Source organism: Lipotes vexillifer, unplaced genomic scaffold (assembly GCF_000442215.2).
Source record: "Lipotes vexillifer unplaced genomic scaffold, Lipotes_vexillifer_v1.1 scaffold677, whole genome shotgun sequence".
In the NCBI taxonomy this organism is placed as follows: domain Eukaryota; kingdom Metazoa; phylum Chordata; class Mammalia; order Artiodactyla; family Lipotidae; genus Lipotes; species Lipotes vexillifer.
This window is the reverse complement of record NW_006795070.1, coordinates 632,294-657,859: the sequence shown is the minus strand read 5'-3', so window position 1 is coordinate 657,859 and position 25,566 is coordinate 632,294. Positions and strand designations below refer to the sequence as shown.

Genomic DNA, 25,566 nt, shown 5'->3' with positions numbered 1-25,566 from the left:
AGGGAAAGAAGGAATTTAATGTCAGAGCTGTTTCTTCAGCTATGGGTCTATATTGGCAGCCCTTCGACTGACTGTTCAGCTAGATTCCAGCACTCTGGGGTACCAACCTTCACATGTGCGACCAAAATCATTAGTGACCTTTCCCAATGAAAGCCACGGTATTCACGAGGCAAGTGATGTGTGGCACCATCTCTCTGTTTCTGTTACTGCGGTTTTGGGGCAACCAATGGAAACTTTTCCATTCTTCTGGCACAAGCCAAGGAGGAAAACATTTGTGTGTGTGTGTGTGTGTGCGCGCGCGCGCGCACGCACACGCGCGCGCGTGTGTGTGCCCGCCTGTGTGTGTGTTGGGGGTGAAAGGTAGACAGAGGGGGACGATCCATTAAAAAAATATTTTTAATACTCACAGAAATAGCTACATAAGGTATGCCTATCTTGACAGATTTAAAGTGTAAAACCTAAAAGAAATCCTCACGAGTCTACCTGAAGGCAGCACAGAAAATGCTCTCTTCTTGTATACCAGCATGAAAACAGCACACGGACACTGAGTTTCAGAGAAGGCTCTGTACAGCAGGGACAGGTGTTTTAATAGTCTCTGCAGATTTAAGATCTCTCAATGCAGGGTTAGTCCTGCAGCACGGCTCTTGGTTTTCCCCGTGTTTAAAGAAAAAAACTCTTTAAAGACATCAGTATGGGGTTAGTGAAGCTTTGATAGAAGCTTCTCTGGATCTTTTTGTTGATGTTTAGTTGCAAACTGGACCCTATAGAGTCTCTTCTGGCTCCTCTGAGGAGACAGCCGTTCATTCAGCCAGCTGGAGTGACAACTAGACAATTTAGAAGCTCATCCAGAACCTTTGCTAGCCCTGCGCTATTCATTTCTCATCTCGGTAGCGTACTTATTTTTCAGATCTCTCGATGGCTTCTCCGTAGGGTGTAAAAGTTGGCCGTGGTGTCCTAAGGAACAAGCATAACACTTAGGAATGAGAAGCAAATCAGCATTAAGACTGTCAAGCGTTTAGGGCGAACGCTGGTGAAGTGATTTGCCTTCTCACAAATGAACATGTGTGTATACTTATGTAGGAGTGAAGGGAAAGAATTAGGAAGAATAGTGCTCTCAGTTCTGGGTGTGTAAATAAAACTTTCATTTTCTTAGAGTGAAATATTCACCTCTTTAAAAATGCAACCCAGTTTTTACTTATATGCAGTAATTACCACTAGGCTCTACAGACATACTATTTGTCCATGCTGTTCAGTCAACCTTGAAGCTGGATAATTTAGTAGGTTCTTTTGGAAGGCTTTTTATTTTTTTTCCCCACCAGGACTTGTGAATACACCCTGAATACAAATTCTTGGACCCTGGTGCCACACGCAAGAAGCTGTACCGTTGTCTATCTACAGGTTTATTTTATTCTTCATCATGATCATAATTAGCGAGCATGCGTAATAATTATCGGGGTGCCAACAATATTCCATAGGCATGAAATAATTTTATGTACAAAGTTAGAATCAAGAGACTGTTCTCTTTTTTAAAAAAAAAATTGTACTGCATATTTTTAAAATGTATATTTCCTAGGCATTACGAAATTAAACCAGGAGTCCATGGCTGGATCAGAGCTGTTAATGAGAAAACCACAGCCTGGCTTCTCTGAAGCCCACTGTGCGCTTGTTTAGGCCTATAATGACCCCGGCACAGAAAGGACTCTTCAACCAGCTTCCACCTTAGAGGTCCTAACGATTGCATACCAAGCGCTGAGGATGTACAAACAACTTTTCAGCAAAATTTCTCAATGGAATTGCTTACAATTTGTTTGAAGAATTTTAAAATGTGTCTTTAGAAAGATTTCTGACTTAAAGATTTCACTAGTTTCATCATGTGTTTTTCCTTTACATTTCTTAGGAGTAAGAAAAAAAAAGCATCACTTATTTGAGATCAAAGGCAAACGAGACATCGTCTCAGTGAGGGAGCACAACCTTAAAAAGCAGTACAGATGATTATTTAAAAAAATGCTGCCAGCATCTAGGAACCATACAGCCGTGCTAAGAATGCATGTTTTCAAGAGAACCGGAACGCTGCCCCCTCAGAACAGTCCCTCCAGCATGTGCCACATTCTACATTTAAACCTGAGTGTTATAAAGCAGAAACTAACACACCATTGTAAAGCAATTATACTCCAATAAAGATGTAAGAAAAAAAATCCTGATGTCATTGGGAAAAGATCTGTGGTACAAGAAAGTAAAGGCGTGTTTGAAATCCTAATTATTTTTGTGAAATCTTGTTCATAGAGTCAAAACCTCTAGAAAGAAGCTGTCTTGCTAAATATCAAAATTGTTTCCAATGTGAGATGAACCTAAATGTCAAACCATCCCATCCTTTGCTGGAGTAGTTTCTGACAAGTGACACCAGCATTTCAACCTCTTCTCGTTGGTCCTTTCCAACTAGAGGGGTAACAATTTGAAGTAAGATTTCCAAATACTGAGTTTAAACTTTTTTTAAGGCAATGTTAATTGGATACCTGCTAGAAGCTGGGCATGTGATTTCACATTTGATCTTCACTATAAACTTGTGAGGATTAAATAGGCTGATGTGATGTGGGTACTGGTTAAGAACATGGACCCTAAAGCCAGTTACCTGCCAGCTCAAGGACTGGCTCTGGCCCAGGGCCTGATTTTGTAAATAACCTTTTATTGGGACGCAGCCACGCCCATTTACATATTGTCTATGGCTGCTTTTGCTTTACAAATGCAGAGTTGCATGCTGCAATGTCGTTCTCTTTTGATTTAGTACTCCAGAGCAGGGAATGGCAAACTTTTTCTGGAGAGATCTAGATGGTGAATATGTTTGCTGTGCAGGCAACTCTGCCAAAGGAACTCCACTCTGCTGTGGTTCTGGGAAAGCAGTCTTAGGCAACACATACACACAGATAAGTGGGCCTTTGTTCCAATAAAACTTCTTTACAGACACTGACATTTGAATTTTATATAATTTCCAAATCTCACAAAATATTATTTTTTGATTATTTTCAGCCCTTTAGAAATAGAAAAAAAAAAACAAAACATCCTTAGGGGATTTCAAAGCGGGGGATCAGGATTTGGGCTCTGGTTTGCCAACCCCTGCTCTAAAGCACTAACAGAAACCAGATATTTGTCCCTCAAAAATATCAACAGATATTTCCTCGATCTGCTCCTTCCTGTTTAAGCTTATAGGAAATCCAGATCCTTCGCACCTCATTTGGGTTTAGCAACCTGTTACCATTCTGCTTGTGCTTTCTGCTTGTTAATTTGATCTCAAACCACACTTGAGACCCATCCAGCGCTGTCCCTCCCCGCCAACCATAGGCCAGAACCGCTCCAGTATGACCCTTGCACTGCATCACCTTTCCTATTAAGCCAAACTGGACTTCTTGCAATCTCTACTTTCTTGTTTCTTTGCACTTTTAGGCATAATTACACAATAGTCCCATGCAACTAAGAGGCAGGATTTTATATATTGAAGCTAAGGAAGCTTGCATGGGCCCTTTCCAAAGCTTGATTCTTCATTTGATATGTGTAGATTTGTAGGTCTTTTCCTGAAATCACACAAAAATTGTCTAAGCTTCAGACTCCACCAAACCTGCCCCACTCTACCATGCCTGGAGCGCACTGCTTAACACAATTGCTCTAAGATGTTTCCCTTTCTTCCAACATCTCCTTGAATCTGTCCTCTTACCATCTAGAAGACAAGTAGCAATTATACCCAGTGGGGATGAGAATTCCCACCATTCCCCATTATCCCACTCAAATAACGTAATCTGTCTAATTAAAAGACAGCCAAGAAAGAGAGAATGGGAACTTACCAGTTGAGTAATAAAAGACAGAATGCCTCTTGTACTTAGTTATTTTCTTTTCTCTTCTCATTATTTTGGTTTTATTAACTTTATCACTACTTGACAAAGAACATTCACTGATTGTTTTTACTGTAAATAAATGTGTTAATCAACAGACGGGTATTGAATATCTGTGCTGTGCAGTGGCATTACAATGAGGTTCCTGCCACTTTATCGTCAATGTGGTATTTTTTGCAGTTTTCTTTTCTTTCTTTCTTTTTTTCTTGCAGTTTTCTTAATGGTCCATCCTAGGGAACAAGGCCAGTCTGACAAGCAGCACCAATTCATCTGATGACAAAGCAACTAGGATTCTTCACAAGAGGCCCCAGAGGGCCTTTTATAACTGTCTATCCTCTGAGAATAGTGCTGCGAGCCCTGTGTTCCCAGCATGGAGCGATGGAACCAAACAAAGACAGGCTGGGGGATGGAACTCTGAGAAGGTGGGCATTGCTATGAAGTCATAAAATCTGGTTTTCAAGCATGGCACTAGAGCAGAGTTTCTCCATCTTGGCACTATGGACTTTTCAGACCAGATACTTTGTCGTGGGGCAGTCCTGTGCGTTCTAGGCTGTTTAGCAGCATCCCTGGACTTCACCCAGTAGATGCAATAGCACTCCCCCTCCTCCTAGTTTTGACAACCAAAACATGTCTCCCAACACCGCCTAATGTCTGGGGAGGGGTGTGGAACACCTATCCTAGAAGAACAGCTTGGAAGGACAGAGGAGAGGCAGGATTCAGATGCGTTCTGATAATTCTGCTGAAGCATTTTTGGAAGGTTTCCCCACTCTTGGAATTGCCTTAAGAGCCAGTTTCTGAACAACATATGGAAATGAAGCCCTACTTCAAGCCCATGCTTCATTGCTCATGGCTATATTCCTGGAATCACAGAATTTTAAAATTGGAAAAGATCTTAGAGATTAGCTAGGTTCAAATAATTATGTAACCCACTGAATATCTGAACTTGTCCAAACCCAGCGTGTTAAAGATGTTTTGTCACTAGGACATGACATCCGTGCTAAAGAGAGATTATCAGACTTATTTCATTGTAAAGCATCTAGAACAGCATCATATGCAAAGTAAAAGTCAAAATGTTATAGTTGTCCTGGGTGCAACTTGGGGTAAGTACAGAATATCAGCCATAGGGGTTCATCACGATTTAAAACAAACAAAAGAACCTACAGTTCGGTCCAGCCCCAGAGCTGGGAGACAGGTGTTGGGGAAGGTTTAGGGGGTGCAGAGTGAAAACTGGTTCGGTGATATTAAGGTCTACTGCCGGCTGCCATCACAGCATTTTTAGCGAAAAGTCACAGTTTTGTTGCTTGGTCAGGAAAACGTTGTTTCATTTATACAGCATTTCTCTCTCCTAGACACACATCCTGCATTCATTTCCCTGAGCTGGTCCGCTTAAGTAAAAGTAAACTGAAGGAAAGTCATCTAGAAAACAAATCACCCAGTGGTCTGCTTATTCATTTTTCATAAGCATCAAAACCATCTCTTCCTCAACAAAAGACAGAACAAACACCATCTCTTCCAAAATAAAAGATGGAAGGCGGAGGAAGGAAAAAGAGTTTTCAAGGGATTCTCATTTTGTTCCGTTTGGACTGCAATGGAGGAAAGTAACTGTAGGGAGAACATCCATTTTCCTTGTCCGATGTTTTCCTCTGAAGCCTCCCCATCCTTGCCTTCTCCTCGCCTCTATTTCATGCTTTTGGCCTGGGGTGCGGGTGGAGGCTTAGGAAGAGTATCTGGGAAAAGTCATAGACATTCGGGTGACCTGCGCAGAGCAGGCTCTGTCCTGGCAAGGAGCCTGCAGTCAGCCAGCTGGGTTACACTGTCCCTGGGTGACACTGGGGCCGTGTCACCAGAGCCAGCCCTTTTGGCTATAGATACAAAGCTCACATCCTTTCATCAGCTGTTCGGCAATAAAGCTGGCACTCTTGAGTTCTCTTTGTCTTGTCTTCTGTGTCAGTTGGGTTTGAACTCAGGAGGGGAGGAAAAGGGTGTTATTAGCTCCTTAAGACACCAACTGTAAGACTGGGGTTAGAATGGTTTAAATAACCACCACGTGAGAACACTGGCCCATTCACACCACATCCCACAACTGCATGATCAAAGCCCAGTTAGACGCCCATCTCCAGGCTCAGATACTCAGAGTCTGGTCTCACAAGTGGGGAGATGCCAAGCTGATTACAGGAATGCTATTAAGTACCTCATAATTTTAAAAGAAAGCAACTTTCTCCTTTTGGGGGCAGGATTCTCCCCAAGTTCAAGTGCTGGCTCTGATACGAGCTTAGGTGAGTTTCACCTTCACGGTGCTGTTCAACTGTGACGGTCTCAGAGGTGGTGATGATAAAACCAGGAATTCTAGGTTTTGTGTTTGTTTTTAAATATGTTACCCCGGGTGAGAGAAAGGACCCTGTGAAAACAGAGCAACAGTGCAGAGCCATGAAACTTGGCGGCCTCCAGGTGGTTAAAGCTAACATTCATTTGTTCTACGTATTCCTTATAGAGTGAGACATCATTGCCTATAGAGGTCCCTAAGGAATTTAATTTAATGAAATGATCGGAACAACAGCAATTACAATATAATTGTGTGTACGTAAATATGTATAGGGGAACTTTGATAGAGTTTATGGTTGCTACATTCATCCAGAATTTTGGCCGACATTATTAATCTGCACTACTACGAAGAAAAGGTTTGTTAGTCAAAGATAAACCATCCCAATGATTTTGAATTAGTGAACTCCAAATTGCTGTGGGATAATGAGACGGCACTGTGCACACATACGACTCTCTGCTAAGCAGGAGCCTTCTGGCCCGCCACATAGGAGGTCTCCTTATTGAAAGCTTTCTTTTTAATTTTGAACAGCTTCCCAGCATTACCCTTTAGGAAAATTAAAATAAGGAGCTGGAATTTTGTCCTATTCAGCAAACCTCCTGGCAGGACTGCTCGCCGTGTCAGAGAAAACCTCACTGTGTCAGAGGAATTCCCTGCCCACCATTTCTCTAGATCTAGAAGAATTACACCTACTTTTTAAATAAAACTTTGACTTTGTTTCCTTCCCAGGCATAATGTTTTTGCACATTTTCTTCTTCTGGAGGATTTCTGGCCTGTCTTCCTTGTGTTCTTTATGCCTTACGGCTTGGTAGGGGTTGACATAATCCCCTGGGGCTTAAAAATCTTTAAATATACAGAGTCAGAGAAGTCTCCCCACAAAATCTGTGGGAGCCAAGCCTGTCCTCAGCACATCTCCCGGAGGCTACCCTCCGCCAAAGAGAATGACTTCACCTTGTACAGCTGAGGCTTCAAAGGTCCATTCCTAGTTTTAATTCCATTAAGAATACAAAGCAGTGATATACTGGAGGATAGCCGGAAGAATACAGGGGGGCTGAACATAAGAATATTGATTGAATCATAAACCAGATTCTCTAGGGGTGCTTGGCTCCCTGTAACTCAGAGACACTCAACATCCTAGGTTTCCCAGTACCTATGTGCAATATTTCCATTGCCTTCTTCCAAAAGACAACTAATAAAAAGGTGGCGTTCACAGAGCCCTTGTGATGCTATCAAAACCTCCTAAATTGGGCTTCCCTGGTGGCGCAGTGATTAGGAATCTGCCTGCCAATACAGGGGACACAGGTTCGAGCCCTGGTCCGGGAAGATCCCACGTGCCGCGGAGCAACTGAGCCCGTGCGCCACAACTACTGAGCCTGTGCTCTACAGCCATGAGCCACAACTGCTGAGCCCGCATGCCACAACTACTGAAGCCTGCGTGCCACAACTACTGAAGCCCGTGCGCCTAGAGCCCGTGCTCCACAACAAGGGAAGCAACCGCAATGAGAAGCCCACGCGCAGCAAGGAAGACCCAAAGCAGCCCAAAATAGATAAATTAATTAATTAAATCGATTGATTTAGAAAATAATTTTTAGAAAACCCCCAAAACCTCCTAAGTCATACTAGCCTTTGTAGAGAAATAAAAGCAATGACGACAACAGTGTTCACATCCTAGAAGTGCAGAAATGAAAGGCAAAAACATAACCAGAGGATCTGTTCACACCACATATTTTTAAAGACTGGTCACATCTGTGTGACTGAAACTACCTTCTGGGAAGATCTGTCAGTCTAGCACCAATTCAAAATCTTCCCTCAGTCTTAACTTTTTATTTATTCTAGAGTTCGGGGAAAACTGGAAAAGGAATGACTCTGGATTGGGATACTGGAATACTTCTCACTATGGAGTCAAATAGTACAGATATATTTTACTTAACTATTGAGTGCACTTACTGAGACTCTCATCTAAGGGAGCAGTGCACTAAGAGGCGATAGGATTGTCGGCAATTTATGATCCTGACGAAGTGGGTTGTTCTTAAGAGCTTCACAAAAGGATAAACCACAGTCCTTTTTTCCTCCTCCCCTTTAAGTCCCCAGAAATAAATAACACGGAGGTGGCAATGTGAAACATGTGGTAGAAATCCAGATCGGAAAATTATCATGAGAAAGTGTGGAAACTTCTTTGGGGGAAGAATGGGAGTGAGTGGGTCAGGAAGAGAGCCTAGAAGTCTAGATTCTAGTTCATACTTTGGAATACCTGATATTCCAGACTGGATAACAGTGCTGCAGTTACCTCAGCAGAAACTCTCCATGAACCGAAAACGCTTTCCAGTCATCTGAATTAGAAGAGGAAAGCGATGCAGGAAACAAGGTAAGTTAACGCTCCTTCTCCACCTGTCAAGTGTGAGTTTAACTATGAAAGTGGCTACAAAAGTAGCATGTGTTTGAAGGCACATTTCGTCAACCACACAGAGCAAGCTACCCATTGAACCATTCATCGTTCACAGGCTTACCACCTGGTGATTCCAATAAAGACCCGTGTCAATTATTTTTTAATTTTTAAAATAAAAAAAACAAGATCAAAACTACATCCACTAATGCTGTTGTTGGAAAATACAGCAAATGCCAATATACCACTCTGTGTTGGTAAAGAGCAACTTTATATTCCTAAATAATATGTAAATGCGCTGATATCTGACCATGATCTTGTGATTAAAATGGCCAAGACGCATCCCTTACAAGAGTAGTCTAGCATGGAGTGACCCACCCCAAGGTCATCTGTTTTCAACCAGACACTGTCTTAGCCTTCATTTAATCTCCACCACCTAGTACAATGCATGTTACACAGTTGGTATCCAAAAAAAATATCTGCTGAATGAATAAACATCCTTCTAAGTATCTTTTGTATTATAATGCAGCTCACAGGTTTATGATTAGATCCCTGTAGTTCTTCAACTGGAGAACTTTAGCATCCTTCATGGATACCAACACAAGCTCTTTCTCCATAAATGTTTAGCTAAACGATAAAGTGGAGCCGATCCCTACCTGCTTGGTTGGTGGTCACAGTGACGGACACAGATTGGTCTGGGCTAGGGTTATACTTGGATACGCCATTCACTGCCCAGATTTCAAAGGTGTAGTTGGTATGAGCCAGGAGGTCAGTGATGGAGACCTTGGTGGACTTCAGTCCATTCTGCTGAGGGGTGTAGTGGACCCCACTTCCGCAGGGCCGGCACCTGCTGGAGTCACCTGTTCCACATTTCTTGCACACGACATTGTAGGAAATATCCTGGCGGCCACCCGTGTTCTGAGGACTGCTCCATTCCAAGTTCACTGAAGTCTCGTTGACATTTGAAATCAAGTTTAGAGGAGCAGATGGTGGACCTGGAAAAAGAAAGAAACAAAACAAAACATACTATCACATCAAGAACTGAAACTAGCCTCTGGAATCTCTTGGAGCTTATATTCTTCTCTGCAGCTACAAGAAGCAAGATGGTCCTGTTTGGCAAAGAAGGCCAAAAGCAAATCAAGCCAGCAAAAATCTTTTAAAAGAGCAATATGATAGGGAATTCCCTGGTGGCCCAGTGTTTAGGAGTCCATGCTTCCTCTGCAGCGGGCACATGTTTGGTCCCTGGTCGGGGAATTAAGATCCCACAAGCCATGCAGCCAAAAAAATTAACAACAACAACAAAAAAAAGAGCAATATGATTGAAGGCTGTATGTGTGAGTGTCATTCTCCTTCCTGAACAAACAAATGTAGCATTGACTGCCACTCTGAGACTTGAAACAACTCTATATCAAATGGGCTCCAAACCTGACTTTCCATCTGAAGTGGTCAGGCCTTTTTTCTCATAACTTATCTAGTCTTAATCTAATCATTTGAAAGATGGGTATACGAAGGTGTTTCTAATTCCCAGGGCTGTTGTGGGACTCTGGTAAATTAATAGTTATATACCACTTCTGAAGATAAATGATGATTCCTAAGTACAGTGCGTCACCAATATGGAATAAAAATAACTGCACTGCATAGATACGCCTCTTCAGTCTGACATGGCAGCTAAGAGTTAAGCTGTTTATGGGTAATTAAGTAGGAACTGGTTTAACCTGGTTGCAGAGATGTCAAAGGTAGAGTTGTTGAGAAATCTCAACTCCAGGGCAGGGATTGTGCAAAGACTCCCAAGACCCCATGTCCTGTCCTTCAACTGACCAGGGCTGCACCAGGCTCTTCTTATGATACACATTTCCACTGACATCAAAGGTTTCCAAAATATGTCTGGTGGCAGTGGCTGTTTTGAAAGAACAACTGATTGCAAACAACATAAATGGTTGGTTTAAAAATAGGAACAGTAAATAAGACCACAGACTCATGATGAACCATCTCGATTCTTGCTGTAGATTAGTCTCTATGCCAAGATGTTGTGACACAAACTGTCTTCAGGGAGAAGAATGAGGGTGAAACACAAAAGGGGGAATTTTCCTAGTCTGAGCTGATTCCAAAGGTCTAAAAGATACCTGCTGCACGCTAGGAAAAAGTATTGACTCACTGCAACAATTGGAAGGTTCTCTCTTTTCTTCGCTCTTTCCCACTTTGGTGTTCCAAGAAAAGAGCCAAAGCAAGTTTCAATGACAGTCTGAGGCTTCTTGCTTCTTGCTTCTATTCTACTTCTAATATATTTGTAATGACTGCTTTCAGGGAAATGTGTCCATGTTCCCCAGAAAAAGGAGGTTAACCGGAAGCCTGCATGAGGTCAGGAGAAGCTTTACCTAGTCAACCATAACGGAATATTCTGTTCCAGACTAGCCATTGCCAGAGAATTGGAAGAGGTAACTTTTACGAATAAGGAGTCATATTCAGTATTTATTACTTAGTTCACAGTGATGAATGGCTAAAGGATTTTGGTAATAATATTGAATAAGGGTAATTCACTCTCCTTTTCTCTTTATACAACTTAATTGAAGCCTTTATTTTATTTATTTATTTATTTATTTATTTATTTTTGCGGTACACGGGCCTCTCACTGTTGTGGCCTCTCCCACAACAGTGATGTGGCCTCTCCCGGAGCACAGGCTCCGGACGCGTAGGCTCAGCGGCCATGGCTCATGGGCCCAGCAGCTCCGCGGCCTCTGGGATCTTCCCGGACTGGGGCACAAACCCGTGTCCCCTGCATCGGCAGGCGGACTCTCAACCACTGCGCCACCAGGGAAGCCTGAAGCCTTTATTTTAACAAGGTAAGCAGGACCTCCCAATCTCCCTGGGAGACGAATTACCGACAACCTCTCTCTCTTAATGTTAAGACCTGGTCCCCATCCTGAGAACCTTAAAGGAAAGACAGTGCTGTAAAATTTGTGTTAAAGGTAAGATTGCCCCCACAGAAGTCCTCAGAAAGAAAGCACAAATTTCCTTCTTGTTTAGATTCCAAATTTATATCTATGGTCCTTAGTAGGGTAATGGAAAACAACAGGATTAAGTAAATGTTTTTTTTTGAATAAATGATTAGAGCTATTTGAAATCACAGACTCCTAGAGCCAGATAAAATGTTAAAGATCATTTGGCTAAATAGTCTTATTTTGTAGATGAGGAAATTGAGAGCCAGAAAGCAGAGTTGACAATACTGAAAGTTCACGCAACCTAATTAGTTACAGAGTCCAACTAAAATCCCAAAGTACTAACTCCCACACTCTGGGGTTACTTCCACATTAAGTTACTTGATTAAGTTACATGAAGTTACTTCCACATTAAAGGTAAAATAATAACAAAATCAGTAGCTTCAGCCAAAGTTTAAGAGGTAAAGATAGGAAAAGGGAAGGTGTATCTTCAATCCTGTTCAAATTCTGTAGATGTTTCTTTCCATCATAGTGAAATTGATTGCTAGTCTGCTGCTGAAGTTGACCACAGCTTGGTTCATAAAATGGGTCAAGCCACTGGTTCTTATTTTGCTGTGGGTTAAATAAGAGTGACTCTCAAATCCATTAACCTCCTTGCCAAGGTTCCTAGTCCACTTTCACATGGGAAAATGTGACACAATGAATCAAGCACAGAAGCAAAAAGTCAGTAATTAGTATGTAGGACGGGGCATCGCAATATCTAAACAGAGAAGAAATGGAGCAGAAAACTAAATGGTCACAGGACTCAGAGATATAACGCTGCTACGTGAAAAACAATACAAAGATGCTGCAGGGTTTCAAAATGGAGGGCTGGCATGAAAACAAGACGCAGTGCGGAATAGCCTTCTTACTTGGGCCAGTGATCCTTAAAGAATCTACCCTGGGGCAAATGCTCAACGGAAGACAGAGAACTAAGCAAGTTCAAGTTCAGTGCTGCCTCCATGAATGGTCTGGTGAATTGTACTGCATATGTTTTATGTTTTGTCGCCATAAGGAGTGATGGTTACACGGGGGCATAGCAGCAGCTTACAAATTGGACTACAACCAGAGAATTGAGGTGGGGGAAAGGAATAATAGAAACGTGCACCCAGTATGATTATTATTTTGGCCTGCATAAACCTGGGAAAGCACACTTGCTTTATAAATTAAAATCACAATGGTGGTTGTATTTGAGTTTTTTCTTTTTAAAAAACTTTTGCCAATTAAAAGATGGTAAACACATCACGTGTATTTCCATGTATAGGGAAGAGCCATCTCTTCCTCAGAAAAGAAAGTATCCTCTTCTCAAGAGGATGGAAAAAAAAAGCATGGCCTTTAATACAGCCAAGTCAATCTGGGCCCAACAGTCATACTTAACAGCAGCATCTTAAAATAATTACCTGTAGAGAAGACTAAAGAGAATAATACAGGCAACATGAGTAACACTGAGTTTTCTCAATCAACACAAGGCATCCAGAAGGAAAAAAACTTAACTCTTAGATTATCTTGTCTTCTTTTTTTAAAGTATTGAAACCCAGCAGGACTCTGTAGGGCCTTCCTGGGGACAGATCCCCATGGCCCCTCTCTCATTTGTGGAACAGCTTTAGCCTCCTAGGCCTTCCCCGAGTTCCAAAGAGCAAATTTAATCAGGGAAGTGAGAATATGCAGAAACAAAGGAAAACAGTCAAGCGAGACAAAATAAAAATAGTTTAGCCAAAAAACAAAGTCAAGGACCTTTAATTCCTCCTCAAGGGCTACAGTTAATATCCTGAACCATAACCTTGACTTGTTCTGTAGATACTAAAACCCCCATCAGGTAAAAAGTTAATTGCATGCTGACACAAGCACTAGACCCCAGGCCAGTTGGAACCAGAAGGTTGATGACTGAGATTCCCAAAACATCACCCTGTTACCTCACCATCAACCAATTAGAGAACTGAGCACGAGCTGATCACATACCTTGAGACTCTCTCCCTCACACTGTCTTTAGAAACCCTTCCCTGAAAGTCATCAGAGAGTTCCAGTCTTTTGAGCATTAGCTGTCCATTCTCCTCACTTGGGGCCCGGCAATAAATGCTGTACTTTCCTTCACCACAATCTTGTGTCAGTAGATTGGTTTTGCCGCAGGTCAGGTGAGCAGGCCCAAGCTTGGTTCAGTAACAGCATCATATCTAGATACTTAGGAACAATTACATTTCTGACAAATGCTTGCCTTTCTCATCAGAAATATGCCCACCTCTAAATATCTCCAATTTCAGATATGAGATTTATAACTAATAGGGCCATTTAATTTTCTAGTCTCCATATTGACATCGTATGTACCAAGCATACACCAACATCAGGTAGCTGCAGGTCATTGTGAATTATAGGGTTTTATGTCTTCCCAAACTGCCCACTACTAGCCTCAATGTACGACTGGCAGTAATCCTGCTTATGAGATTATTCCATATTTCGGGGCATTATTTCTATTTCCTACTCTGTTTGGAACATGTAAAGGGGTCTTGCTAATCAGACACCCAGTACATATCTGTTTCTATCACAGTCTGTGTGCTCCTCAAGAGAAGAATTGATGTCTTCCTCATTTCCCAGTATCTCCTATGGTTCCTAGTTCAGAGCAAGCTCAATAAACTTTTGAGGAGTCATGAATGACTGGATGGAAAACTAACAAGGTCCTCTAATGCATCTTCTGCCCATCTACCTACAATGTTACTTTAAGCCTGTGAATTAATACAAGCTTCTCTGAGATAAGGCTGTACTAGACAGCTTTTCACATACTGATTCATTACCATTAAGCCCTGTAAAGGAGTATCTCAGTGTAGCTGGTTTAATTCAAGTTCCTCTTTTCTACATTTTAAAAATACTTTGGAACAAGTAGGGAGGGCTATGTATCATATAGAGGTGGTTTCTTCTGTTAGGAGGGACTGTGGAATCATTCAATTACTCAACAAATATTTATTGTGTCCAGTATTTGTCACCTGCTCTAGAGGAGGGAGGAAAAAGAAATATTCTGATTCATTTTGATACTCTCCTGGATAGTTGAAGGAAGGGGCAGGAAATCAAAGGGGGAAGGAAGAGACTAAAGGAGGTTAAATATGGACCATGTGAGCATCAGGAGGATGGAAGGGCAAGTACTCTTTCCTCTCTTGTTTTTCTAGCTCCACAACCAGCCAGTATGGCTGGAAATTTAGAATGTGGGCTCTATCAATTGAAGTTTCGTTAATTTGGGATTGGTTATTATGCCTTTTCTTCCTCCATCTTGACTTCAGGGAATGATTTCTTCAGGCATGAAGCTCTGGAAAACTTCATCTCTGAAGACAGTTAATTTTAACGGTTTCATGGGCCTTTTCCTTATTAGCCTTTATAGAAGTATGGTTTTTCTTTTAATTTTACTTTTATGAGCAAAATTAAGACATTTTAAAACACAAATCAATCAAATACTGAAGTATATTTAAGGGGATAATAAATATCCTTCCTTTACATTTTTGGTTTTATTTGTAAAACCTGCTTGATATTCACGTATAAGCCTAAGGTTCTCTCTTCCTGCATCAAAGAATGAGGCTAGCGTGCTAAACTATTTTAAAGTTCTCATGTTTAGAATGCCTTTCACATTTTTAACATAATTTAGTGGCATGGGTAATAGCTTAACTACTAGAACAAGAAGTCAAAGGCAATAACCCTTAACTTACTAACCCTTTAGAACAACATTCAGCAAACCTCTGTAAAGGGTCAGATAGTCAATATTTTAGCCTTTATGGGCTATATGGTCTCTCTAGCAACTGTTCAACTCTGCATGGTACCTTGAAAGCAATCATAGACAGTACCAAAACAAATGCATATGACTGTGTCCCAAGAAAATTTTATTTGCAAAAACAAGGGCAGCTGAATTTGACCCTCAGACCATAGTTTCCCAAGCTCTGCTACAGGGACTTTGATAGGAGAGAAGCACTCTCTTCCCAGAAAGATGATCACTCGTAATTTTGCACATAATTCTAGGGACTTCAAGCATACTCTGAACTAATCTAGGGAGATCACACCCCTGATTTACACACTTATACAGGTCAGGTAACAACTCTGGCTTCTGAAGTCCAAGTTACACCTACTTTCTTTGATTAATAAGCAAGGAATAAAATACAGAAAATATTATGGCCTATTTTTTGGGTTTCTCATTGCTCTGACAGAAATGGCCTCTGTATTTCTTGCCACTGTGGATAAATTTAATGAACATCCATTTGCTTCACGGGTGTGAAAGACTTTCTGTATCGCACAGCAGGTACTGGTGGAAGGTGCTACAAAGGGTAATTATTATTTTCTAGTGGGATGTCAACTTGCATTCTGTTGACAGGAGTTTGACAGTATGAAGTCCCCAAGAAACTGTAGCCAAATTACAGCAGAAGCAAAGGACTATCGCATCATATCCTGTTACATCATAAAAGAAATCTTGATCTTCCTTAACCTATCATGTGCTTTCCTCTGGGAAAAGACAAGCTTTCAGAAATGAACCACACACTATCTAGAGAAATTAAATGAATGTGACACTTAACAAGGGCAATATTCCAAGCATCAAAGAAAATTCCAGTAATTCCACAAATCATAATTCTTCCCTCCCATGTATTAGACTAAAGTGTAATTCCTGAGTAATTTAGAAAACATACTTGGTGGCTTATGCCAGGATTTAAAGTAGCCCATTTAGGACAACCTGATGTTTTACAAATACACATGAAATCTGTAGGAGCCTTAATAAAATGGTTCAAAAAGGATCAGCCAACAGTAAATCCAAAGTCAAAAATACCTCCATTGTGAACTTGGAGTTTGTTATAAACCACCCCATGGAAAGTCTAGGTCAGGATAATTGCACCTTATGTACCCCATTCCAAAGTCACAAGTCAGGTAAAATTCACTTCTTTATTCTTAGAGCAAGTAACTGAAATTTCAGCAAATGATGGAAACCCGCTTTGAGGAATGCATTTAAAAGTAGGTTCTGCCAAAGGGTTTAAATCTATATGGACACAAGGTGAAATGTGCCACGTAAACCTGAAATTTCTCTTACTTACAACAACTGGAATTAAAGTGCCAGCAGACTCCAGGACCAAAGGGTAAAAATAAGTCAAGTTTAAAACCCACATTGTCAGTAAAACTTTAAACATGCAACTCAAATTCTTTAGACCTGGTAGTTGTGCCTGGAATTCTGTCCCCTGGCTTCTTCGAGAGCAGCCCCCTCCCCGCCTCCCCTGCCACCTGGGGGGGTGTCTCAGCTCAAATCTCACCTGACCACTCTCCCCAAAGTGAAATTCTTCCCTTTCCTCTCTTTTAACCCTGTCTCATGATCTTTTTTTTTTCTTTCTTGTGAGAATTTTACATTATCTTGTTTATTATTCCTATTAAAACAGAAGCTCTATGAGAACAGGAATCTTTTCTCTTTTCTGGTTTATGAGCATCTTCCAGCCCTTAGAAAAATGCCAGAGGTGTAGTAGATGTTTACTAAATATCTGCTGAAAAAGTGAATGAATGATGATTCTTTAAGCCCAGTCCAGCTCACTCCTCAGAAGCATCACAGCCACAGCACTTGGGTATATCACATCGCAAAAGGCGAAGGTGATGGGGGAGGAAAAAATGGCAATTACATGCTAAAAGCTTTAAAAAAAAGTCTGCAACCAGGGCTAGGAGATAGCTGCTAGGAAACCAAAGTAGCCAGGCTCAAGTATAAAGCAGCTTCCAAAGCTATCACACACTTTTAATACTTAGCTGATTTTTAATCACCATTTTAAAATTCAATGCCTGTGCCATGAAATTAATTCTGGATATGGAAGAAACATTCCCCCAGAGCATGGGCAGAAACATAATTCTTAAATGATCAATTTCTTGAAGCGCTACTGTCATGCTACTAAAATGCCGAGGCAACCAGGACAAGACAGAGCTTCCGAGGAAGAGGCACCTCGGGTCTTGAGTTCCATTTCGTAAGGCTTCATTAATCATGTACAACTTTTGGACTGTCAATAATACTTCAGTGCCTTAGCTGTAAAACCCTCTAACCCTTCAGATAAGCCTTTGTTAATCTCTCTCCAGCTGAAAGACAGGTTATAAGGCAGAATAAACAGTTGGGGTGTGTAAATTTTGACTCTGAAACAAAGCCCATGCATCCCCCCTGACAGTTATATATGTGTCACTACTAATTGCCTTCTCTCAGACTTTGCTGCTGTGGGTGAGTTTACACGAAGACTGCTGCTGGGACACCTCTTCCAAGATGTATGCACAGTGCATAACCTTTTATAGCGGCAGTTTATGTGGTTAACAATGAATAGAGTCAAAGCAGAACTGCCCATTATTAAAAAACAGAACCATTCCAACACATCAATCACTTATTACTGTCACGAAAAATTCTTGGTTTCCTGTAGAGGCAACTCATTGCTGAAATTTTGCTACCACCTATTTTTTCGGTATATCTATTTTTCCTATTCTACACCCGGGAACCATCGGTCTTTTCTTTACTAGGTTAATTGCAGTTGGAGTTTCTTTATTTTAAGATGACTAGTTTATGGCTGAAGCGCTTTATACAGTTAACTCTCAGTTATCCATGAAGAAGTTACAATATGAAAGACCACGACAAGTAATTTTTTAAAGAAATTTTTAAGTATTTTGCTTTAGAATTAGCTAGCCTGTGAATTCATCTCTTGCAAAGTCCTTTTTCATCCTTTATCTCATTTAAGCCGCATAATCAAATCTGGCAGAACAGTATTTGTTACCCCGAGCAATCTGATGACCAAAAACTAAGATATGAAAAGTGAAGCAACTCACCCAAATTCACACAGCCGATATGTGCGAAGATAGGATCAGAAAGCCTGATTCAAAGGCTAAAACGACCCCCTTCCCAGAGATATGGACAATTCAAAGGAAAAATGAAGCATATCTACGAATTCTTTGTGGACCCAGCTGGAGCGTTCTCACATTTCTCCTGGCTGCCGTGCCCTTCAGGCTGAAGTTTGAGGGCATTACCTCCCGGATGGTGCTCTGTCCTCTCTGCCTGGTTCCTACATTCCACTCAAGAGTAGGAGTTTTTGTTAAAGATGCTTTCCTGGGTGGAAGGTCACGGGAGGGTGGGGGGCAATTCTATCTATGCAACAGGCCTCTCCCCTCAGTCCATCTTCTGCCGAGCTGTAGACGGCATGTAGAGCAAGAGTCAGCTATGACAGGAAAATCAAAATGCTGATAGCAGAGAAGGCATCCACTTCTCACCCCAGGGGATCTCAGGAAAGTGTCTAATTGACCTTGTTTCACAGAAGCATGCTGTGCACAGCCACTGTAGGACTTCCATGAGTCGTGTCAAAAGTGCTATCCAGAAATGACGGGGCTCGGGTGATAAAAAGCCATTCTTAATTATTCATGGTGGTGGAAAAATTGTAATAACCTGGCTAAATGACGCTGGCAGAAGAGTCAAGTCTTTCACTTGGGCACACAGTCGTGTTCCTCAAACATATGCATTTTTCGGCTGAATCCACATTGTACTATTAATCCCGATAAAATGTCCACATTGGACTGCTTATCTATATAAAGCTAGAATAAGGTTGGAGGATAATGCTGAGGCTAAAGTAGCATTTTTGAAAAATAACTCAATGAGCTGATATCTGATCTTTATTGAATGCCTTAGAACTTTTAACATTTTACCAAACGGCAAGTGATCAGCCTGGGGTCTGTCTAGTGCTTTCCATTAGGCACACTTGATGCTTTTTTCCCCTTATATCCTTAATTGTCTTTAGACAAGAATCATGCACTTGGGTTCTTTAGGGATAATTGTTTCTATTCACAGTGAAAATGCTGAAAGGTAACTTAAAAGGAAGAAACAAGGATGTGGTTTACTCACTAACTGATGTCAGACCTTGAACTAGAGATCTAACTAAAGATGCAGCCTAAAAATGGAATGGGTGGAAGGCTGCATCTGAATCATGAAAATGTCTTTGGTTGTTTTGATCAGTTTTTATGGTCCAGAGGACAGGCACATTTGGTGGCCTATCAACTGGCTTAACAGGCAGTGGGGACCGGATGTTCTGCCTTAAAAATGACGTCACATGATCTGGAAAAGGGGGAGTTGGTGTCTTAATTGAGTTTCTGTCCTATGGAACGCAGTATGAAACTATACTCTAATATTGCAAATTTTATAAATCACAGGAAATAACCAAACCTTAGATTCAAGAATTTTCATAAAAATATGTTCTCAAAAAAGGATTGATAACATAGACAATAAAATGTGAAGTGGTTAGGGATCAACCAATGGATCTTCTGAAACACTTTCATGAACAAAACTTTAGGAATCTTTGGCCTTTATTCTCACTCTTCCACTAACTAGTCTGTCACCAGAGCCAATTACACTCTCATTGATCAATTTCACAGAACGTCCTTCCTTCCATCATTCTATTATTAGTTACTTGCAGCTCCAAAGCAAAAAGAAATTTGCTTTTGGGTGGGGAAGAAATGTGGTTTACTTGAAACCAAAGGCTACCTTTTACCCTGTGATTTATAACATCAGTTAGACATCCCTTCCAAAATCCCTTAGCTGGACTGTTAAGCATGTAAATCTTTGGGGTAGAGATGAACATAAGTGGAACCTTCAAGGGCTTGTTGGAAAATGGATATGAGATTTCCAAAATTAAAGCACTTAAAAAAAGAAAAAAAGGGCTTTCCTGGTGTCACAGTGGTTGAGAGTCCTCCTGCCGATGCAGGGGACGCAGGTTCGTGCCCCGGTCCGGGAGGATCCCACATGCCGCGGAGCGGCTGGGCCCGTGAGCCATGGCCGCTGAGTCTGCGCGTCCGGAGCCTGTGCTCCGCAACGGGAGAGGCCACAACAGTGAGAGGCCTGCGTACCGCAAAAAAAAAAAGTCTCTGTCTTCTCCTGACCTTGGAAACAAGTAAGGATGATGTTATTTTAATTTGCATTCAAATGTTAACAACGCAGTCACACAGCACCACTGGGATCCACATTGGGTTTCCACTGAAGATTGCTCATCATTTCATTATGGTTCATTATGTGGATAACTGTCAGAAAGCATTAGAAGTGAGGGCTTTGAGTAATAGAACTGAAATGGTAATTTTAAAACAATACATTTTCTAGAGGAAATACAGTGGTGTGATAAATTCAATTAGAAAAGGCAAATGTAAAGACAAAGTAAGTGATGCTTTGCTGTTTGGAGCTAGGCTGTTTCAATTTCTTGATAACCTAAACCTGCAGAACGCTTTCTCAAATCAGGACCTTTCATCATAGATCTTGGTAAATTTGCCCTCATTAGCACTGAGCTCCTCCAGTACAAATTATCTTAAAAGCTGCAATTTTGGAATATTTTAGGCCACATCTAAGTATCAATCAATCATTCTTTGTTTGTTTGGCATAGCTGACTGAATTATTCAAGGCCGTTTACTTACAGACAGATTCATGAAGGCCCTTCAAGTTGGCAATCTAAAATAATAATCTCTTATTTACAGAGTGCCCCCAATCATGAGGCTCTAATAAGTTTCATCAAACAAGTTAAACAAAGAGGACCCAACAGCACAAGGACAGATTTCCAGTTGAAAAGTACAGAAAACTACTCCCGCAATGGTGCTCAGAAGAGGCAAAATAACAAATCATTTATTTCTTTCCAGATATACAAAGCCAATTTGCTTTTTCACGAGGCATTTTTTCCAGTACATTTTGAAACACAATGAAGGATTGGAAAGTTACCTTAAATGTAATACTGGTTCTGTCTTCCAAAGGGGCAAAAGAACACCGACTAGAATCACTGAACAAGCAACTGAATGACTAAGGCATCAAGGCCTTCCTGCACTGGTCTCCCAGCACTGCTGATCACCAGACTACATTCCCTGACTACAAGGAAAGGTAAAGGGAAGGGGAAAGAGATCTGGAGGGGAGGGGTTGGTGATCATCAGAGTTAAGGACATTGATTTCATTGATAAAAATCACACTGACTGGTCGGAATGGCCATCACTAAAATGTCTACAAATAATAAATGCTGGAGCGGGTGTGGCGAAAAAAGAACCCTCCTACACTGTTGGGGGGAATGTAAATCGGTGAAGCCACTATGGAGAACAGTATGGGGGCTCCTTAAAAAACTAAAAATAGAGTTTCTGTAAGATCCGGCAATCCCACTCCTGGGCATATATCCAGAAAGGACGAAATCTCTAAGTCATAAAGATATGTGCTCCCCACGTTCACAGCAGCACTATTCACAGTAGCCAAGATATGGAAGCAACATAAATGTCCATCCATAGATGAATGGATAAAGAAGATGTGGTATATATATTCAATGGAATATTACTTAGCCATAAAAAAAGACTGAAATGCTATTTGTAGCAACATGGATGGACCTAGAGATTATCATACTAAGTGAAGTAAGTCAGAGAAAGACAAACATCATGTAACATCACTTATATGTGGAATCTTTAAAAAATGATACAAATGAACTTATTTACAACACAGAAATAGACTCACAGACATAGAAAACAAACTTATGGTTACCAAAGGGGAAAGGAGGAGGAGGGATAAATTAGGAGTTTGGGATGAACAGATACACACTACTCTACATAAAATAGATAAACAATAGGGACCTACTGTATAGCACAGGAAACTATATTCAATATCTCGTAATAACCTCTAACGGAAAAAAATCTGAAAAGGAATACACACACACACACACATATATAACTGAATCACTTTGCTGTACAGCTAAAACACTGTAAATCAACTATACTCCAATTTTTTAAAATCACATTGAAATTTCTTCTAAGAAATGGCTCATGAAATCAAAATCCCTTCATCAGCTTAGATGGCATCCTTTTATGTATGGAGGCCTGCGTGTCTGCCTTGCTGGCAAGGTCTCCAAAAACCCTGTTGACTTTCTTGACTGATGTCTGTGCCTAAGGGGAACACTGACATTTCCACTCTTTGGCTGTAACCTAGTAACATAGTAGAGACTCCACAGTGCCTGTGTTTGATTATGCAACTCCAAACCAGGTTGGATTTTCTTCATCTGGGAGACAAATAAAGTACTCGATTTCCATTAAGGGAGAATGTTCAGAACGCTTGAAATCTCTCTAGTCTAGAGTCACCAATGAGCTGAAGAAATGGCCTGAAAGTGACAAGGACAGAAGAGAGGGTCTCCCATCACATGTGATCCATCAGGGAGGCTCTAAATTCCTACTGGCTAAAGGTGGTCCACAGACCAGCAGCATCTGGGGACTTGTTAAAAATGCAGAATGTCAAGCCTGACATCTCCTACCAATCCCTAGGTGTCTTTCGTGTGATTCTACGCACATTCATGTTTAAGAAGCATTGTTCTTACTCTCTATTCTAATAGGTACAGATTATTTTCTTGAAAATGTTCACATGATGCCTCCATTGAAAACTGCCTGTCTTACTCACAGCCATTTATGCTAACCTAACCTAACCAGAAGCTCCATCCAAAGTCCTCCTAGAGATAAAGTTTATTCTCCATTAAATTCTCTGAAGTTCTCCAGCAATGTTGACGGTGTGAAGAACTTCTTAGGCGTTTCCTTCTAAATTAGCCAATGCTGCTTGTATTCCTGGTCTAATCGTTCTCCAAGTGAACAAAAACCTGATTTTACAAGCCAGTGGAGCAGAGTCTCTCTTTGGCTAGAAGAATGAGTCTCAGAGAGTGTGTTTTATTTCTTCATTAGTGTGCCGTCACAGTGAGCGATCACTAAACTCAGGGCTGCATAAGAATGTTGGGGTTAAAGACAGCATAATGAACAAAGAAGTCCCTGATTATCATGGCTGTCAGCACAAGGGGATTGGGTTTGTCACCTGGCTTGACCAACTGGGAAGAACTGATAAGAGGCTGGAATCACTTTGAAAGGATCCCTGATGTTTATGTTCCTTTCCATCCCCACATCTTGTCAAGAGAAGCCGATAAAGCTGGGGGTGGGGCAAGGGGGAAGGGCTTCATTTTCTGGGTTAGTTGATCAAGGTGTTCTCTGAGAAACTCCCACTGTCTTCTCTATTGAAAAATCTACCACTGCACTGTCCAGTGGAACTTTCCGTGATCATAGAAATATTCTATAGCAGTGTTGTTCAGTATGGTCACCACTAGCCACATGTGGCTATTGAGCCCTGAAATGTGGCCATTAAAACAGTCACGTGTGCCTCGTGGCTACCGTCTTGGACAATGCAGGTCCACTGTATTCACCAGGATGGAAGAAATCTAGAAGGAGAGCCGTAGGCTAGAATAGATTCTAATTCTTTTGTTTAATGTACTAGTCTATCTGTTAGCAAAATATGGTCACCTCCCAGATTACCCCTATCTCCAAGAGGTCTTAAAGAGTCTTGGGTATTTAATATTTATTAAATTAAAAAATAAAACTTAAAAATTCAACTCTGTAGAGAAGTGGTCTCAACCTTGTCTGTACAGTAGAATTATGGGGGCAACTTTTGAAAATACTGATGCCTCAGTCCTACCCCCCAGAGCTTCATTGGTAATTTAATCATGTAGTCAAGTGAGACAATCCCTTTAGAGGGGCAGTGAGATGCACTGGCTGTCTGCTGTGGAAGTCATTTGGGGTAGGAAGTGACCAGCTGGGGATAAAAGAAGAGAACAAACATTCGTTATATCCCTACCATGTGCCAGACCTTTGCAAATATCTTCTTGTTTAATTCTTCTTTTTTTTAATATTTATTTATTTATTTGGCTGCTCCGGGTCTTAGCTGCAGTACACAGGATCTTCATTGCCACGTGCGGGATCTTTAGTTGAGGCATGTGGGCTCTTTTAGTTGCAGCATGCAGGACCTAGTTCCCTGACCAGGGATTGAACCCAGACCCCCTGCACTGGGAGCACGGAGTCTTAACCACTGGACCACCAGGGAAGTCCCTTCTTGTTTAATTCTTAAAACCACCTCACAGGTAGATAGTGAGAATCCCATTTTACAGATCAGTAAACTGAGGCTTGGAGAGATTAAATAGCCTCTCAAGTGTGTGGTATTAACGTCAGCACTGTGTTTCCTCTTAACTCGGAGTCGGAGAGATACAATAAATGCAATGATCTTGTTAGGAGAGCGTTAAGGATCACATATTGCTTTGGCATTTTCATGGGTCTCTTATCAATGGCACAAAAAGCCACCTCTCTTACGTTGTTGAAAACAATCTCTGAAAAATGCAAAAGTTACTTTCATGTTAAACTTTCAGGTCTAACCTTAGGCTAAGATCAATATTTTCTTTCTCTCATTTGCGTAGTCAAGGTAAAGCTAATAATTTACTCCTACAGAAACATACAACTCCAAGGGTTCAGAAACCACTTTTACACATATGGTAAACATACCAGTAACTCAGGCATGTGGCAACCTTTGGGGTCTCCCTAAACTCCCACATAGCAAGCTGCAAGAATTAAGTGATTGGCCCATGGCCCCCTAGAATGCTAGATAACAGATCAGAATCATAAGACTAAAAATACCTGGGAGAAAAAGGCCAGGTTATCTTACCATCAGGGGTGAATTTTATGAGGTTCACAATCAAGCCCCAGCCTAGAGAAGACTTTATCTGTGTGGAAAGTAGGTGTTGGACTGCATGATGCAAATTGAGGGCAATCATCACACTGTCGTCCCACTATATTCCCCTTTGAGCTTTGCTATTATGCCCTAAAATCTCAACTGGAGAAATGTTGGTGGTGGGTGTGGACAGAGGAAGAGAGTTTATTATTAAACTAACTGCACACAATGGAACATAAGAGAAGAATACATAGATTGTTAAAGAAACAGGCTGGACTTGAGCATATCAAATATACGTGGCATCCAGAGAAAAGTACTTAGTCTATGGAAGGAACAGAAAAAGAAGATGAGGAAATCTTCGTCCAGTTATGTTTATAACTAAGCCTGGCCTTAATATACTCCTTCCCTCTGAAAATTTGTGCATGAGCTAAGGAAGAGGGCAAGAGTGCCTCCCAGTAAATAGAAACTGTGCGTCTTCTGGTCTTGCAGCACCATCACCAAGCTGGGGTGGAGTCCTGGTCACGACC

General features: G+C 41.2%; 1 protein-coding gene across 3 annotated transcripts in view; it reads right to left on the bottom strand.

Moving 5' to 3' along the window:
* The window catches only part of EPHA4 (EPH receptor A4), a 137,536-nt gene that overhangs the window by 46,510 nt on the left and 65,460 nt on the right, over positions 1-25,566 (bottom strand). For all 3 annotated transcript variants that reach the window (XM_007467406.1, XM_007467408.1, XM_007467407.1), the window contains one exon: positions 9,241-9,579. In XM_007467406.1, the coding sequence (XP_007467468.1) occupies positions 9,241-9,579 (339 nt within the window). The remainder of the gene's footprint in view (positions 1-9,240; positions 9,580-25,566) is intronic.